Below are 17,205 nucleotides of genomic sequence, written 5' to 3' on the forward strand. Positions count from 1 at the left end.
CTGACTCCAGTATTTTCCTCCAATCAGCACTGCTCCAGGAGGATTTTTTTTTTTAAAGAACTACTGGAAGTAAGTGGATCTGCCTGCTCTGAGACCTGAGCAGATCCTGTGCTCAAAAGGGCTGTTTTGAGGAATACTGGAGAGCTGCCAGTCATCCTGTCTTCTGGAACCCACATTCAGACAAGGTCAGCCACAGTGCTTAGGGGCCATGATTCCTCCAGGAGCCCATGAAAATGTTTTAGTTTCTTTTAAAGTCAAAATAAAATAAATAAATAAATAAACAAACAAACAAACAAACAAACAAACAAACTTCTAAGCCACAGAGAACATTGTCAGATACAATATTAATATATTCACCTTTAAGTCAGTATGATCATAAAATATAATTTTAAACTTTGTTTATGGAGGAAGGAGCCCACAAAGACAAGCGTGCATAGGGCCCCCGAAAGTCATAATGTGGGCCTGCATCAGGAGAGGGGCCTGTAGCTGAGACATAAAGCTCCCTGAGTAGGGTCACCCCTGGTGAGGGGGGTGCAGTCTCTCTGCTTGTCAGCATGGCTAGGGAGGTCCCTCTGATCCGCCTGCTGGTGACAGTTCTCTGTTAGTGACCTAAGCCTCTGTCCCTGAGGACCCCATCTGGACCCGCATCTCTTCAGCCTGTCAGGATCGGGGAAGGGGCTGTGGAACCATCACCCTGGTGGCCACCCCATCCACGTGGGGTTTCTGGCTCAGCTCTCCAGAGCAGTCCTGCCCAGGAAAGGGAGGCCCGAGGCAGAGGAAAGCATCACGTCACTCCCTGGAAACGAGAAGAGCCCCCTGAGCAGAAGCTCTGCCCCTGCTGCACAGGCAGGATGCCCTGGCCAGCCAGGCCCACCTGGTGCAGGAAAGGCCCACCGAGAGTCCCTACCTGGCTTAGACACAGCCATCGCCATCCCGGAGCAGGCCCCAGAGGGCAATGCCCCGCTCTACTGACCATATGTGGGTGTCCTTTCTGGGGAGGAGAGAAAACGCCCAGTTTTACAGGCAGTACATTCCTAATCTCATAAGCAAGTCCAGGTCCCATAAGCCACATCAGTGACCTTAACTTTTACATTCAAGATGGTGAACTGAGCCGTCCTGGAATTCATGCTAAAGGTAGGAATGTTATTTTTGTTCTAAAAGAAGAAATGGAGAAATGCAGGAGAGCTTAATCACATAAGGTACCTTCCACTCAGGGACTGAATCCCAGAGGCTTCCACCAGTGGTACCGGGACCAGGGCACAAAGGTACAGCGAGGATCCCGGAGACCAGGGCTGAGTGATGAAGGCACTTCAGCAGATGCCTCGGTGACCACGCCCCTGGGGGAGGCTGCTGTCTGCTCAGACTCTGGAGTCGAGCGGCCCCCACGGGAAGGCCCCCTTCTACACCAATGCCGCCCTGTCACATAAGCTCTATATGGTCTCACGCGGCCACTGTCTGACACAGGACAGTAGCACTCACAGTGGCACCCTCCAGGGCCTGCCTCTTGCTGGGATTGGGTGTGCTTCGGTGTTCCTGTCCCCCAAACGGCAAGAGCTGCTCGGTTCCTACACTGATCTGCTTCCAGAAATGCAGCTGCTGCCTTCTACCTCTTCCCCTCCGGGAGGCTTGTCTGTCCGGGGTCGCCCCAGCCAGCTCTAGCTAGAGCGGAGGTAAAGAAGGCCTTCTGGAGACGGCGCTGCCTGCCCCCACTCTCCTGTCATCTCTCACCAAGCTGCTCTTTGGAGGGAGCGATGCCTCCGGGCCGCGGGGCTGGAGGAGGGGCTCCGGCATCTAATGAGGCCCAGGGCCTGTGTGGCATCTCCACGTTAGCTCAGCATGGCTCTCCAGGGTGATCTGACAAGCGTAACCTTTAGAAGCATCTGCAGCAAGCCATCTGGCGTTGGTTTTTCAGCTATACCCTCTGAGGATTCACCAGTGCTGCCAAGTCAAAGTCATTCTTTTCTGGACACAGCAGCTGCTAAAGTGGGTCACCTTGCATTTCTACAGCCGGCCAGGGAGCAGCCTGGCAAAAGGGAACCTACTTTACGGTTAGTGACTGGGGTTGTGAGCTGCTGATGCGATTTTGGGAAGAGGAAGTATCCGAAGTATATTTTCACCATCAAGTCGTTTCACAGATAGTCTTGCCTGTTTTGAGGCGATCCAACTCAACCTAAGTACCTCTAGAAAGTGGAGCAGGAGGGCTCCATGGCTGTCTGAGGCTTTGGGCCCCAGCCCACATACACGTGGAGGAGAATAGTTAGCATCCTTCAAAGGAGCCATGCCTATTTCTAACTAGTGCCGTCCAGCCAGAGAGAGACTAGGTACAAATGTGGAAATAAAAGGGTAGCCTGATTGGTACCTAGGGCCAGGATTTGGGGCCTCCTGAGCCCCTCTCCTAAGGGCCACAACGACACTGAACACAGAGGCAAGCTGCAGCCCCCTGCTCATGCTGGAGTCCATCTCAGAGGTACCATGAAGGTCCTCAGCCTTTAACAAGAGGGCCCAGCTTCCCCGTTAAAGAGCAAGTGGTCCAGTTCTGCTGAGAATCCTCGCTCCCCTAGTGCCACGTGGTGATGGAAACTGGCAGACCCAGCACGCCCGCTGTGCCAAAGAAGCCACAGGCCTTGTCAGCCACAGACGGTCGTGCTGGGGCCTGGGGTGGTCTGGCACAGGCTGGTGGCCTCATTGCAAGCCCAGGTGCATTGGCAAACTCCACGTGTAATTCCTTGAGGTGCACCGTATGTGGAACAGGTACAATGAGGGGGGTGGGATGTCACCCAAGGAGCAGCCACGTACGTGGAGTGCTGGTCTGAACATCCTTGAACTTGTTCTTGTCCCATCTCTTCACCCTTGGTGAGCTCACCCTCACTCCTGGCTCCAGCATCGCGACATCAGGGTAAGGCCCAAACCTGCAGTTCTGACCTTTCTTCTCCTCTACAGATCCTGCATCCAACTCCTGATTAGCAACTCCAGTGGATGACCGTGGGCAACCCCTCCAAAGCCTGGCCCCACATCTCGGCTTCACCCCTCCGCTAAGGCCCCACCAAGCCTCCAGACACCAAGTCAGAACCCTGGGCTTCATCTTGGATGCCTCCCCTCTCATGCTTCCCACATCCGGTTGATTAAACGATTAATAGTAAGAGGTACCACACGGTACTCACTTCATGCCAGGTGCTGTTCTAAACACTTCACAGACATTGACTCATGTAACCTTCACAACAACCCTGCAAGCCAGACACTAGTACAATTCCCATGTTGCAGGTGGGGAAACTGAGGCACAGAGACTTCCCCATGAGCACACAGCTAGTAAGTGGCAGAGCCAGAACTCAGGGGTCTGGTTCCAGAGTCTCATCCACTTCTCTGCTGCCTCATTAAGCCTGCTGGCCCTGGCGCTTGGCCACATCTTGTCTCCACTCCCTCCTCCCTCTCACGGCTCACCAGGACCGTGGTGCAGCCCCCTCACTGCCTCCAGACCCCCAGATCCAACACATCTCTGCAGCCAGAAAGGCTTTACTGAAATGCAAATGTGCTCATGCTTAAAATCCTTTGGTGGCTCTTAGCTATTACGGCGGCATCCAGACGGTTCCGCAGGCCTCGCACCGCAGCAAGTCCCAGGCTCCTGCCAGGCCGAACTCCTTAGCACAGCGCTTCTGCTCACGCTGTACCCTGGGATGCCCACCCCTGCCTCCCTCACCTGCCCAGTGACTGTCTACGTCTCCTTCAAGCCCCAACTTAGAAACCACCTCCTCTCAAGCCTCCCCTGTCCTTTCGAGGTGCAGTTGCAGGGTTCCTGCCCTGCACACACATCTTTCCTCTCCCACACCACAGCCCACAGAACTGTGCTGACCCGTCTGCCTGTCTTTCTGCCTGGAGCCTGTGACCTCTGTCCCTGCAGGAAGCTGGGACTGTGTTCCATCACATAACAGCAGCAGGCCTCAGCGAAGGTGTGCTGACGGCCCGCAAGTGCCTGACGTGGGAAAAACTCACGCACGGATGGAAGGGAGGCCTGCGCAGCGGCACTTGGGCCAGATCCCATCTCTTCTCGGGCCACAGCCCTCCCAGGCCGGCCTGGCCTGAGCCCCACTCACCGGCTGCCCTGGGCAAGGGCGGGCACGACGTCGTGGCTGGCGCGGAGGGGCCGGGTCCTGGCCTTCATGCGGGCTCGCTGCAGCAGATGTTTGGCTTCCTCGTGCCTGGGGCTCAGCCCGGGCTCCAGCTTGGGACCAAAGGTCCTGCAGGGCGGCACACAGGCCAGCGTGGGCAGGGGCGGGATTAGGAGAAAATAACACGGATTAGGAGGGCTTTAACACTGTCGAGCATGGCAGTGCCAGAAACGGCCCTGCCTGTGCAGCGCTCCTTGTCCAGCTCCCATGCAGGGGACACCCAGCCTGGGGCCTGATCCTGCGTGACTCTGGATGGGGCCGGGGAGCTGGCCCACCTTGGACATCTGCTCAGAGGCTGGAGGCAGAGACCCCAGAGGATCTAGAAGAGGGTACGGGAGTCTCCAGATTATTCTATTGTTCCTTCCCTGGGCAGACAGGGGAGTTATCCGGGAGGAGGGGGAGAGAAGGGCCCGGGGTGGCTGGGCTGGGCCTGTGCCCAGCCAGATGGTCTTTACACGCGTCACCTCCCTCTCTCCTTCTGTCTCTCTCTGCACCCACACACACCCACTCAAGCTCACACAGCACCACCCTGAGCTCCCACTGCACACACGAGGAATCAGGGCTCTGCCCATCACAGTTCTGCTCTGTGCGGGGAGCGACATTTTTCTAAGTCCTGGTGTTTTCTTGCCTCAGTCCCAATCCCAACCTGGCAGGCGTCAGTTCAGGGCTGGGAGAAATTAAACTGGACCCACACCAAGTCAGCAAATGGCTCAATTTTCATAATAATAAGGGTCCTCTAGCAGCCCTCACCACCTCCCAGATGTGCTGCCTCCCCAGCCAGTCCAGAGCTGCAGAAAATGACAGCAGCCCTTTTTCAAAGCTGTCTTCTGGACAGTGACACACAGCCAGCGCCAGGTTACAGCGTTACTTTCTCTCCCGGAGCTTCTGCTCCCCAGCCAGGCTGGCCGAGGGCAGGTGATCTCTCCACTTGACAGATGAGGGTGTTCTGGAGCAGAAAGAAACATTTGGCACATTGCTCAAGGTCGAGCATCAAGTGAGAGCAGATGACAACCAGCTCCACTGACTCCAGCATTCTTCCCACGTCCGCTGTCCTCTCCCCGCCCCTGGTCCCAGAGCAGTTTGTGGCTGGAGTCAGACACACTCTTTGATGTGACTTCCGCATCCCCCACGGCTGCCCGTGTCCTCACTGCCACGTGTGCTGGGCTGTCCTCACGAGGGAGGAGCCACAGAAGGAGAACTCAGGCAGGAAGAGGCTTAGCCTGGCCTGTATCCTCAGACTGCAGCCAGCCCAGCCCCACGCCTTAAACACCCCTTGTATCACCCCGAGAAAGGGGCCTTGTCTTGCCAGGGGGACGGTACCAAGTAGTTTCCTAGGTGACAGATAACAGATGTGAATGGAAAATGGTACAAACTTGAGGTCTCCTTGGGACATCCTTGGACAAGCTCTGGGTAGTCTGATTTTTTTTTCTTTCCTTCCTTTTTTTTTTTTTTTTCCTTTTTCTCATTATTTGTACCTAATCCTGCTTTGAGGTCCAAGGGAAAAAAATCCTGCCAGAATAAAGGCACCATCTGTGCCTATGAACCCTGGCAGGGCTCAGGCTCAGTTCTGGAACCAGGATGGCTTACGGGAGTGATATGGAAGTGGGTCTCCAGGCCGCTGCCCTGCAAGAGAAGAGGCCTCCCTCTGCACAGCTCCTCCGGCAGGCAGCTCCTGCCGGCACTGTGGAGAGCAGCTGGGCTCCCTGGGGCTCCGGCTCTGCCAGCAGAGATAATGAGGTTACCAGCCTGGAGACGCCCCTGCAGCCGCGGGCCTCTGGCTGCCAGCCCGCTCACTCGGAGCCTTCCAGTGACAGCTGTGGTTCCCCGGCTGTCGGAGGGCATTTGTCACAAGACCTGGTGGGCAGGCAGGAGGGCCCCAGGCAGCTGGCCAGATGCTGCGAGGATCGGCCTTCCCCCCAGGTTTTTAAGCCATTTTCCAGCTTTGCTGTTTCCTTTCTGCTCCCTCTACTTGGAGCTGTTAATTTTTTTTTTTTTCATCAGCTGCCCTGCTTTGGTTCCTGGCAGACAAGGCTGGTTTCTATACTGATTAAAAAAGCAGGGTTTTCAGACGCCTGGAGGCATCCATGCAGTAACAAACTGAGCAGCGGGGGAGCGGCAGCCACCTCCACAGATGGCAGGAAGGTCCGCGGGGCAGGCAGCTCTCGGTCCAGCGCACCCTGGAGAGGGCAGGCCCTGACAGCCCTTGGCGGGAGGGGGGCCTTGCTCCCAAGTGGCAGAGGGCAAGCAGTGCAGTGCTATGATCCTGTCCCAGTCCAACTGCTTCCCGATCACTGCATCGTACTGGTCCGTCTAAGGCAGACTTCACCTGAGGGAGACTTTCCAGTCTAACCTGACCAGAGCCCTGGAGCCAACCCCTTCCCATCATAAACCATAACCCACAGTCCCAGCTCCTACAGTTTCTCTGGAAATTGCCTGGAAGTGTTGGGGTAGCCCCTGTGTGTGGCTCCGTAAAGGCAATTCCATCTGAGTGCAGACAGCTTTTGCCACTGTCTTGAAAGCTTGCACATCTGAGGCTCATGAGCTCAGCGGCTGGGGCACAGAGATAAAGTGGCTGAGTGCCTCAGTCTCCCCTTCTGTAAACAGCAGGAGTCACATCAGGGAGAGGACTCAGGCTGCTGCCCTGTAAGCCTGGGTCTGTGGCCAGGTAGTCTGGAGGACCCCAAAGTGGGGTGGGGGCCCTTGAGTTCCTCTCCTCGGGGGTTTGCACCACAGATGTTTGGCCCTAACAAAGCAGCAGTGCCTATGAAGAGCGACAGCGGGAGTTCCAGTGAGAATTCGGGTCCTTCCACTGCTAGCCCTCCAACCCTCAGCATCCTAAGCTTCTTCCCAGTACAAAGGGCAGCACGCTGCTTCCCGCTCCCCTCCACACACACACACTCCAGTCGCTCCATCTAAGTCAGTGTCCGGGTAGAGAGGCAGGCTCCCCTCCCAGCCAGGCACAGCCAGGGAGGTCAGGAAGACAGAGCAGCCTCTTTCTGCAGCCATCATAATCCTGGATTAAAATAATAAGCTCCAGCAAGTCTGGCTTTAACCCTTTCATCCCAGGAACATGAATTAGGGAAATTAATTCGGAACGTAAAGAGACCTGACATTTCCCAGATTACAGGATGCAGCAGGTAGAGGGGAAATATGTAGTGTTCAGGACATAAAGGGGCCTTTCTGCCTAGTATTTATGCCACTTTTATATATTAGAAAGCTTTCGGATGACCAAGGATAGAGCGCTCCTGCTGTCACACTGTGTGCAGTTTCCTGTGTGAAGGCAAGAGGAAAGGTGGGCTCGGAACTGATTCTGGACCCTGTGCCCCCCAGGAAGGCGGGGGCCCTGTCTGGGCTCACTACCACTGGTGCCGTCTTCTGGTGCCAAGTATTGCTGCCAATACTTGGCAGACACCGACAGGGCAGAGCCTGGAGCCGTGGTTAGAAGCATGGTTCTGGGGCAGCCTGCCCGGGTTCTAATTCTGGGCTGCCACTTACTGGCTCTGTCACCCCGGCAGGTCACTTAGGGGTAAAGGCTCAGCCTCGTCCTCTCCTAAATCAGGGCTCAGTCATCAGGTGAGACTGATGCCCTAACAAGAGCTGAGCACAGAGCCGGGCATCTGGTGAGGTTCACTTGATGTTAGCATTTATTATTATTGCTTTTATAATAAGCACCATTATTTTGTTAAGTTACTCTCGGCCCCTTACTGAGAGCAAGGGATGCAATCCTTGAACATGAACTCAAATCACCTGCCAAAGAGATAGAGCTCCCCTTGTCATCTGCCGGGAAGGCGTGTTTGGAAGTAACAAACCATCCTGATGCTGAAGAGGGCTCAGTGGGTTTTATTCTGGGCCTTCACAGCCCTTGACAGGGCTCCACGGAGAAGGCAATTTCCACAGAGCGGGAAGCTGGAGGAGGCTGTTTGGTAACAGAGAGAAGCTGCTGCCCAGACAATAAATAGGCACTTCTCTCAACAGAGAAGGAAGAGAGCCTCCTTAAGAACGGCCGTGCGTGGTACGCCTCACTGGACACCTTTAAAGGCATCTGGGTGGAGGCACGCAGAGCTTCTTCCAGGAGAGCGGAGTGGCTCTGTCCTTGCCTTCTTGAAGAAGGCTAGCCGACTCCCTGTGGGCTGTCCTGCTGGTCGGCAGTGCGTGGCCTCCGTGCGAGGAGGCAGGTGACCAAGAGACCCCCACGCAGGGGGCCAGTGGCCAGTTCAACTCTGGAGGCCACGGAGGGGGGCTTCCTCTACCCGACTTCCAGCCCAGCTCCTCACCGATGAATGGTTTTGGGGAAATTAAATTTCTCGAGCCTCTTTATTCATAAAGATTGGGACGGCATAGAGATTTTCATGTGTGGGGGGGTATGTGAGTGTGACGGTGGCGTGCATGAAGGTTGCAGGCGGCGCTAGCTGTGAGGCAGGGCATCCTTCCTTGTCCCCAGGACTTAGGGCACTAGGTACCTGGGGGGCACGGTGCGTAGCTGAAAACACTGGCAGGTGGTTACATTGAATGTTTTTCTTTTTAGTTCTAGTCTGGGCAGGTTTGGGAGTGGTAAGGGGATGCCTCTAGTTTTCCTTTGTGTCTGTACACCTGAGTTTGTGGGCAGGATGGGGAAGGACGGGGTGCGCAGGACGGGCAGGAGCTCCATTACCCCCTCGCTGGGGGTGCTGGCAGGTACACCCACAGCCCTGTGAGTCCCGGGGGCGGTTCAGGAGAGTCTCTCCTCCCCTGCTCACCCCCAGGGCTTCTCATGGCCCCCTGAGACTAGGACCCAGAAGATCCAGAACCTGACCAGAGAACCAGAATGATCTCCAGACCCCTCACCAGGCTGCATGTGCACCAGGCCACAGGGCACAGCAACGTCCCAGCACGGCCCGGAGCTGAGGTCAGACTACCAGGAAGGGCGTGGGTGCGCCATGAAGGAGACGGTAACTGTCTCTCCATTTTCTCCTGCCCTACTTAAAATCTAAATTCCAAGGCTCTCCACAAACAGCCGCAGCCCACCTCCACGCCCTGTATCCTGATGGTGTCTTCCACACAATCCGCCTCACTCCTCTCCCATGCGTTCCTGCAGGTCTTACCCATCTGGAATGTCCTCTCCATCTGCATCCATTCTGACCGAGCCCACAGGGCTGTCCAGCCCTTGGAGAGCCCTCACTCACACTTGTGCATGCGTGCCTCTGCCAAACACTTTCTGAGTGACTGTTCTGTGCCAATACTTGGCAGGCACCAGGTCCCAGACACGAGAACAGCACGGCCCCTGCAACTGAGGAGCTCCAGAAGGAGATGCCCCGGCAGCAGCTGCGGCCGAAGCTGGGGCAGGCAGAGCGGGCAGTGAGAACTAAATGGGAATTCCGTCTGAAATTACGCACGGAGGGAGGGCACAGGAAAGGCTCCAAAAATGCTCGTTAATATAGTAAGTTTTAAAAACCCAAGATTTTCCCACGGCTGTGGTCCTGACAACTTGAGCCACAGGCCAGGCCTCTGAAATTCCTGAGGGCTCCATCTGCCGCTCCTTTAAGCTGTAGTCTACAGGGAGTTTTGATCCCAAGCCATCCGAACAGGGGCCTGGACATTGGGACCCGCCGAAGTCTGACTTGCGGCGGTCTGGCACCCCGTTCCTTCTCTTCTCGTGACAAAGTGTGCACACCGGAAACTGGGCTCCCAGCTCTGAGTGTCCGTCTCTGTATCTAGAAACGGGCACGATTCCACCACAGGGATGGGGGGACATCAACAGCCTGGAAACCCTCTGAGCGTCCCTCATCATTATAGCCCAGACCCCCTCTCCTCCTTCACCCCACAGCAGAGCACTGGTCAAAGCCCCTGCAGACACGCGTCAGGATCTGAGCACGAACACAGAAGGCCCTGGTCTGAAGCAGAGCGGGCCTCTCACGGGGCCACCCCGGCGTGTGCAGCCGCCCGGTGCTGAGTGCCTTTCACAGGCCGACTTCCTTTCGGTGCAGGGCCTGGGGTGAGCACTGCACTGACTGCTGCTGCTCCTCTGGTTTCACATACTTTTTGCACGAGCGGGGTTAATTTGCAATCCAAAGGCAATCTGTAATCCTGCTATGCCCTCTCAGGGCCCCAAGACAGGGAAGAGGCCCAGCTGGCCACTTTACAGAGAGTGGGGACGGGACGCCACGGGGCTGCTAAGAACGGACGAGGCCAGAGCTGGCCCTGAGCAAAGCGGCCTCCCCTCCCCCATCTCTGATGAGCCCAGCGCCCAGACATGGCCGTGCGCAAGGACACTGACGGCAATGACCCCGGTTGGTCCCTTATGAAGTGCTCACCTCAGCCTCTCCCCCCCAGATCAAAACCCCATTTCCCGAATCATGTCAACAGTGACTTAGGAGGGAAACAAGCTCATCCCCAAGCCATCCACCCTCTTTGTCTATACCTGGGAGCGCCCGGCTGGGGAAGCCTGACCCACGGCAGGGCCTGCAGGGTACAAAGAGGGCAGCCCGCTGCCTACTGGTTAGAGCGCGTGGGGCCGAACAGCTCGGGGTGCGAACCCTGGCTCCCACACTTAGCAGCTGTGTGGCCGGCCGGCCGGGCAAGGCGCTTAGGCTCTCCCCCGAGGGGTCTCTCAGTGAGAGAACAATGGAAGTGGATAAAGCGAGGGTGTGGCACGGCGCAAGGGCTGGGAACCAGAGCCGGCGCCGCCTTCCGGAGGGAGGGGCTGGCCGCCGGGGTGTCGCGGTCCTCTGAGGCTGAGCCCCCTCTTGCCCCTCAGTAGAGGGGCTGCCCTGGGGTGGGGGAGGGAGGTCTCCTCCGCATTTGACTCTTCGCATTGAGGGTCCTGGGGCATTTTGGGTGTTCCCTTAGGATCTCGGGGGGCTCGCCTGTGACCACCCTGCCACAAGTGGGGTCAGCCCCCCAGTCAGACACTGACGGTCTTGGGCTCTGTGGTCACTGTCATTTCATGGCTTCTTGTCTTATCACCATGCAGCGCGGTAACAATTGTGGACGTAATTAAATACATATTGGGTCAACTTGGTCTAAATGGCTATTTGGCTGCAACACTGAACTGCCACTGATGCTAAACTTGACTGAGTGGGAAACTGGACCTTTTAGGCCTCAAACGCTGAGAAGATCTGAAGGGGTCACTGCCAGAGCACGTCCTGACTGATGTCCTGGCCCCCTTCAGGACGGCCATTGTGATGGTGGCCTCAGTCTCAGAGCACTCTGCTGCCCAGGGCCCCAGCCCCTCAGTACAGACCCTGAGCCCAGGACTCTGGTCCCACGTGGCCAGGGATGTAGAGCCGAGGGAAGTGTGCATATTTCAAAGGTCTCTTGGGAAGTTCACCTATACAGAAGAGGCATCAATAAATTCATCCTGCTGAGGGGAGAGACGGAACCCTGCAGTGTCTTAGGGACCACAATCTGCCAGGGAGACTCAGGACCAAATGAGGAGCCCTGTCCCAGGGGCCTTGAGATATGGCTGCTCTTCCTCCCATCCTTGAGCTAGACATGCTCTCTGACCCTTCAGCCTGGGTGTCTACTCAGCCGGGGCCTGAGTGTAGATCGCCAGTAAAGGACCGTGGGGCGCTCTGAATGACCTTCCAAACAAGCCAGAAGACAGTTTTCCCTGTGCCAGTTCTATGCCTGGATATATGCTGAGCAGAGTCCTAACGCTTACTGAGCGCCCCCCTCCACTTCATTCCACACGCACACACGTGAGATCATCACACGACACACATGTGCACGCACACGCACACCCTACCTGACCCTAAACTGCTGCAGATCGCCTCGCAGGTGAAACAACAGTCCAGAAATCCCTACTCTGAGGATTCTCCACAAACGCCATCTCCCCGCAGGGCTGGGGGAAGCCTCTCCCGGCCCCACGGTTGAGGGTCCTTTCCTTCAAGGTGGATGTTTTTATTGCTTGTTATCCAACAGGCGAGGCGGGGGCTTCGGCTTCTCCTTGCAACAGTGACCTCTGGACAAAACCCCCCACGGCACATCCTGCAGCTGAGCCTCCCTCCCACCCGGGGAAGCAAGGGTGGGGGTGGGGGCGAGGAGCGGCTGCAGGCGGACAGGGCCCTGCCTCCGCTGGACACAAAGGTACATCTGCCAGGCTGTCTTCTCTGCGGCTCCCCAGGGAAGGACAAGGGGACAGGGCAGGACCACAGTCACACTCCTCCACGCCATGGCCGGGCGAGGTAAGGATGTCAAGAGAGGCTGAACATGGTGGTGATGGAGGTGGGAAAAGACCCCTAGCAGAAGAGGGCAGTTGTAATTCTAAATCATAAATAATGAGGGACGAAGGAGCCAGGCAGCCCCCTCTCCACCAGGCCCGTGGCCAAGGCCACTGAGAAGGCCGGGAGCCCAGCAGAGGCTGAACTGCCCTAACCTGGGCAGCCCTCATTTTGTGAAAGCAGGACTGGGGGGCCCTGTCCCCGAGCTCTGAAGTGGAGTTTATGCAGGGAGTGGCCTGATAATGGGGAAGTGACCTTGTTGATCTCCGCCTCCAGGAGAAACACCAGACCCTCAGGAGGGTGACATCACTGCCCAGCTGGGGAAACGGGGCCACTCCCAGCTCTGGGACCCTCTCAGCTTCCTGCACCAGGAGCTCAGCAAAGACTGAGGGTGAGGCTGAGCCCTGCGCAGCCACCAGCTTAGGCCCACTGATGGTGCCTCCCCCGGCCCGCAGGGTTACTCTTCTCCAGCCAGGTCAGGACACTGCCCTGCCCCCACCCCCCCAGGTGCCCAGCTTCCCCAAGACATTGGTGGAGGGACTAGAGCAAAGTCTGGGAGGCTGGAGGAGGTGAAGTCCTTTACACCACGCAGCACAGCCCCTTGACTGGGAATGGAACCGGTGAAGTCAAAGCCTTGTATTCGCATCCTTCCCCTAAGGACTGTCGCATCCAGTATCTTGTGTTCAGCCTCACAACAGCCCTGGGAAGTACATCACACAGGCACAATCTAGCCTGCTTTAAAGATAAAGAGACAGAGGCCAGGGCAGGGAGGTGAGTCCCAAGTCGCAGAGCAGGTGGTTTGCAACGCTCTTTGCACCGAGCCCCGTTCCCCTTAGTTTTGCTCAAGTAGCAGGGGCACGGCCTGGGCCACAGGGGTGACTGGCGCCTTCTAGGAGGTCTCCGGGATGAGGCAGGTGGTCTGAAGCCCTGCCCCTCCAGGTCTCCTACACTCCTGATGCTGCATAAATGAAAGGACAGGCATGATGGCCAGGAGGAAGGGAGAGAAAATGTGTGCAGAGCCCTTACCTGCTCTGGTCCGAGTCCTGCAGGGAGATCCCGGAGTCCCAGTCAACATCCCCTGCTGGTCGCTCTGGGACCCAGAACAGAAGCAAAGATCAGGGGAGAGCCAGAAACTGGGCTCTCAGCTGCCACTTAATGAACATCAAAGAGAAAGAGCTCTCCAGAAGACATTTACTTCCCAGATAATTCCGAGCCCTGCTTATGTGTCTCTCAGCCTCAGGACAAGTGTGGTGATTGCTGGTGGGCATTGTCACGGCTGAGGGGCCCACGTGGGTCCTCTCAGGTCCCAGGTGAGGAGTGGGCTCTGGGGACGGGGAGGAAGGAAGGGAAAGAGCCGTCTCTGAGGCCTGGACACTTGCAGTCATGCTACCACCCAAGCTCCGCCCACTACCAGCCGCTGGACCTTTGTGGAGAGCAGCTCCTACCAAGAGGACAATGAGGTCCGCTAGGGGATGTGAGTGTGTCATCTGAGGGAGGTGCAAAAAACCACTCTAGAAAGAACTGTAAGCCACAGGAAAGACATTGTGGTAGCCTCCACCCCAAGGACAGAGAATGGCCTCCCACTGGCCTGGGATCACAGGGGCCTTCAGCAGACGGGGCTGGCCGTGAGGTGGTAAAAGCCAAGAATAAGAGGACATCCTGATGAACTTGGTGACAGGCAGCTGTGCTCCCCTTTCCTGCCCCCTCCTTCCCCCTTCCCTTCTCCTGGATCCCCTCCTGCTGCCCCCACCACCCAGACCCACAGCGTGGGCCTTACCTGGCACAGCTCTGTCCCAGGATGAAGTCCAGGCTGGGATCCCCACCTTGGGGGGGCCCTGCCCCCCAACACTCAGCATCTCCTGCAGCAGAAGGCGATTCCTCTCCACTCGGTCAGACAGGGACAAGGTGCTGCCCTCAGTGCCCGGGGCTCCCAGGTCTCCAGCCCTCCAGAGCTCCCCCAGCAAGGCTGGCCTGGGGACACAGTCCTCCTCGGAGGTCAGAGACAAGCTATCCAGGTCTCCCCTCGTGACTAGACCATCCTGCAGCGGGTATGACCTTCCTTTCCTCCGGCTGGGCACATGGGTGGTTTTGCCACAAGGCCCAGAGCCCCCAGGCCGGCCTGAAGTGACTCTATGGGTGGGGCTCTCTTGCGAAGAGCCAGGCCCTGGCTGCAGAGCCCTGTCGTGGTCAGGCCATGTCAGAACCGCTTCTGGAGTCCAAGGCCTCCTCTTGTTCCAGCACTCAGGCCCAGGAGCAGGCGGCTTGGGAGGCCCAGGGCCCCCATTTCTGGAGGACTCCTCCTCGGTGACGCTGCTGCCCAGCTGCCTGGCACCGGGGTTCTGAGCATGGAGGACCACCACAGCACTGGGCAGGCCAGGGCCCTCCGATGGAGCCCTGGTTCCCCCCACCTTGACGCGTCTGCATTTGGGTTTCTTGAGGTTTGGCCGCTCGTGGGAAGTGAGGCAGGGGCTTGCCCCCTGTTTGCCTGCTGTCATCTTCTCCTTCAAGGCTCTCACCTTGGACTCCAGCACCGAGGGGCTGCTGTGGAGCTGTATACCCCATGCCCCGGGAGGCTGGGGGGCCATTAGGCTGGGCGTTCTGTCTTCTTGAGGACAGAGCCAGTGTCTTGGGAGGTGTCCATTCTCCGGCTGTGGCTCAGGGCCACTTCTCTCCACAGCTGACATCCCCTCCATGGAACTGGCTGTTCTGCTCCCTGTTTGGGGCCCTCTGGAGGAGAAAACAGACAGAGCTCCTTAGATTCAGCACCTGGCCAGCCCCAACCACCTCCTGGGTCCCAAAGTGCCTTGGTAGTGAGCCCTGTCCTGAGGTAAATAACTTGGGGTCAGAGCAGGTGATGCCCCCTGGATACTGTGAAAGCACCTCAAACAAAGAGTACAAATCATTGGATGGTACAAATAAGGTGTTACTGAGTTTTTCTTCCAAATTCGAATAGTGGTCTCATTTTCCTACCCCCATTTTACAGGTGGGGCACAATGAAGCTTCCAGCAACAACTAATTTTCTGTCCAGTGTGGACCAGACTGAAAATGGGGGCCAGGTTTCCTAGTCCCTGGCTCATTTTGCTGTCAGGTGGTGTCTGGGGAGGATGCCAACAACTGCTAATAGCCAACAAGCTCTTCCCTTTCCAAGGCAGAAGATGGACTTCAGGAAGGTACTACCCAGGATCTGACCCTCTGGTGGAAGGAGCTGCTGTGCACAAGCCACAGGACGGCAGTGTGGGGCTGTGCCCACAGGGCGGCCGGGATCTGTCACCAATGCCTATCAGCCTCTGCTCTCAAACACCCTCTCCCAGATAATCCTCACGCAGCCCTGCCAGAACAGGATTATTATCCTCATTTTCACAGAGAGACTGAGGCACAGAGACACTAGGTGACACAGGTGCTAAGGGAGGCCCAGTTTGGAATGCAAAGCTTCTCCTCCCAAGGCCCGGGCTCTTCCAAAGTGCTCAGTGACCGTTCACTCATTCACCACTTATTCTTATGAGAATATTGGTCTAGACAAGTTAAGTGATTGCCCAAACCACACAGCTCCTTGGTGGCATGGCTGATGTCAGTGTCTTCACAAGGAATAGAAGTGAGCACGGGATTTTATTCCCCAAGATGTTCCGTACACACCTACATGCCACAATGTCTTAATATTTCCCCTGCTCTCTGAGCACGCTCCTTCAACAACATACATCTAGATATGTCCCACTTGAAGTAAACTGCACGTAGACTCCATCCAGGGTATGGCTCCATGGTAGAGTACCGGCTTAGCATGCACCAAGTTCTGGGTTCAATCCCCAGTACCTCCATTCAAATGAAACATAAAAAAATAAAAATCTATATTTACATAAATTACAAACTAGGAGATAATTATTCACTTCATATATTGACTAAACAGTCACCACAGGATTCTCTTATATGCGAAATCCCTCTAATCATTTATTACAATTCAATTTATACATGTTTCAGGAATGCTTACATTTCATAAAGCGAAACACACACATAGTATGAAAAGCTACATCAGTTTTCAGCCTGTGAAGTTTAAGAATTGTCTTTGGAAAGACGAGATCATTTACTCTACCAGTTAACCTATAATTTACCCACTTGATCTTCGCAGCCCAGCCACCCATTCCTCTCTTCTAAGGTTCGGTCCAGAAAGCAGGGGATTCGAAGGTAAGGGGAGCAATTTCAGTTACAGGAAAAGAACTTTCTTTCGGGTAAGCTGTGGAACAGCATTCCAGAGCCAATCCATCTCCGGAGCCGGGGAAGGATGAGAGCTTTCCCACTGGGGACCGCGGGGTACCGACTGGTGCGGCTTGGAGCCGCCGGAGTTTATGGCCCAAGTGCTGTTCTTGCTCCAAGTGGGAAAGGCTGAAATGCAGATGGACGTGAAGGCTGGGCCTCCCCCGCGACCCTTCCTCCCCGCTCCCGCCGCCTCCTCCGTACTCACTGAAGGCTGCCGCCGGCAGGTCGGGCTGCCGCCTCCATCCCCTGCATCCCGGGGGGAGGCCAGGCCCTCCTCTCGCCCCTTCTCCCTCCCAGGCTCGCTTCGAGGACCGGGGCGCACAGGCTCCGGCCGGGGCTCGGGGAGTGCGGCCCGCAGGCCTCGGCCCTCGGGGCGCGCCCGGCTCGTCTCCCAGCTCTGCGGGCCGCCCCAGGGTCCGGGTGGGGTCGGGCCCGAGCGGCCGCCCCGCGGGCCGCGGCCTCCCTCCGGGTGCGGGGAGGGGAAGCGGGGTCGGCGCGGCGGGCGCGGGAGGGCAGGAAGCGGCATGGGCGGCTAGCTCATGGCTCGGCCACCAAGGGCAGCGAGGCCAAGCCCGGCGCCTTCCCGGCCGGGACGG

The 17,205-nt window shown here is 56.9% G+C and overlaps 1 protein-coding gene across 3 annotated transcripts in view; it reads right to left on the reverse strand.

The window, feature by feature from the left end:
• The window catches only part of KIAA1614 (KIAA1614 ortholog), a 35,729-nt gene extending 18,726 nt beyond the window's left edge, over window positions 1-17,003 (reverse strand). Inside the window, exons 1-6 of one of the 3 annotated variants that reach the window (XM_072946005.1) lie at window positions 16,815-16,883; window positions 16,057-16,168; window positions 14,878-15,088; window positions 14,139-14,332; window positions 13,388-13,451; window positions 4,089-4,232 (exon numbers count right to left, since the gene is read on the reverse strand). In XM_072946005.1, the coding sequence (XP_072802106.1) occupies window positions 4,089-4,232; window positions 13,388-13,451; window positions 14,139-14,217 (287 nt within the window). In that variant the 5' untranslated portion in view covers window positions 14,218-14,332; window positions 14,878-15,088; window positions 16,057-16,168; window positions 16,815-16,883. Of the gene's footprint in view, window positions 1-4,088; window positions 4,233-13,387; window positions 13,452-14,138; window positions 15,089-16,056; window positions 16,169-16,814 lie in introns of all 3 variants that reach the window. The other 2 variants (XM_072946004.1, XM_072946003.1) reach the window with 2 other exon arrangements.
• Between the last annotated feature and the right edge of the window lie 202 nt (window positions 17,004-17,205).

The sequence above is a fragment of the Vicugna pacos genome, chromosome 21, assembly GCF_048564905.1.
Source record: "Vicugna pacos chromosome 21, VicPac4, whole genome shotgun sequence".
In the NCBI taxonomy this organism is placed as follows: domain Eukaryota; kingdom Metazoa; phylum Chordata; class Mammalia; order Artiodactyla; family Camelidae; genus Vicugna; species Vicugna pacos.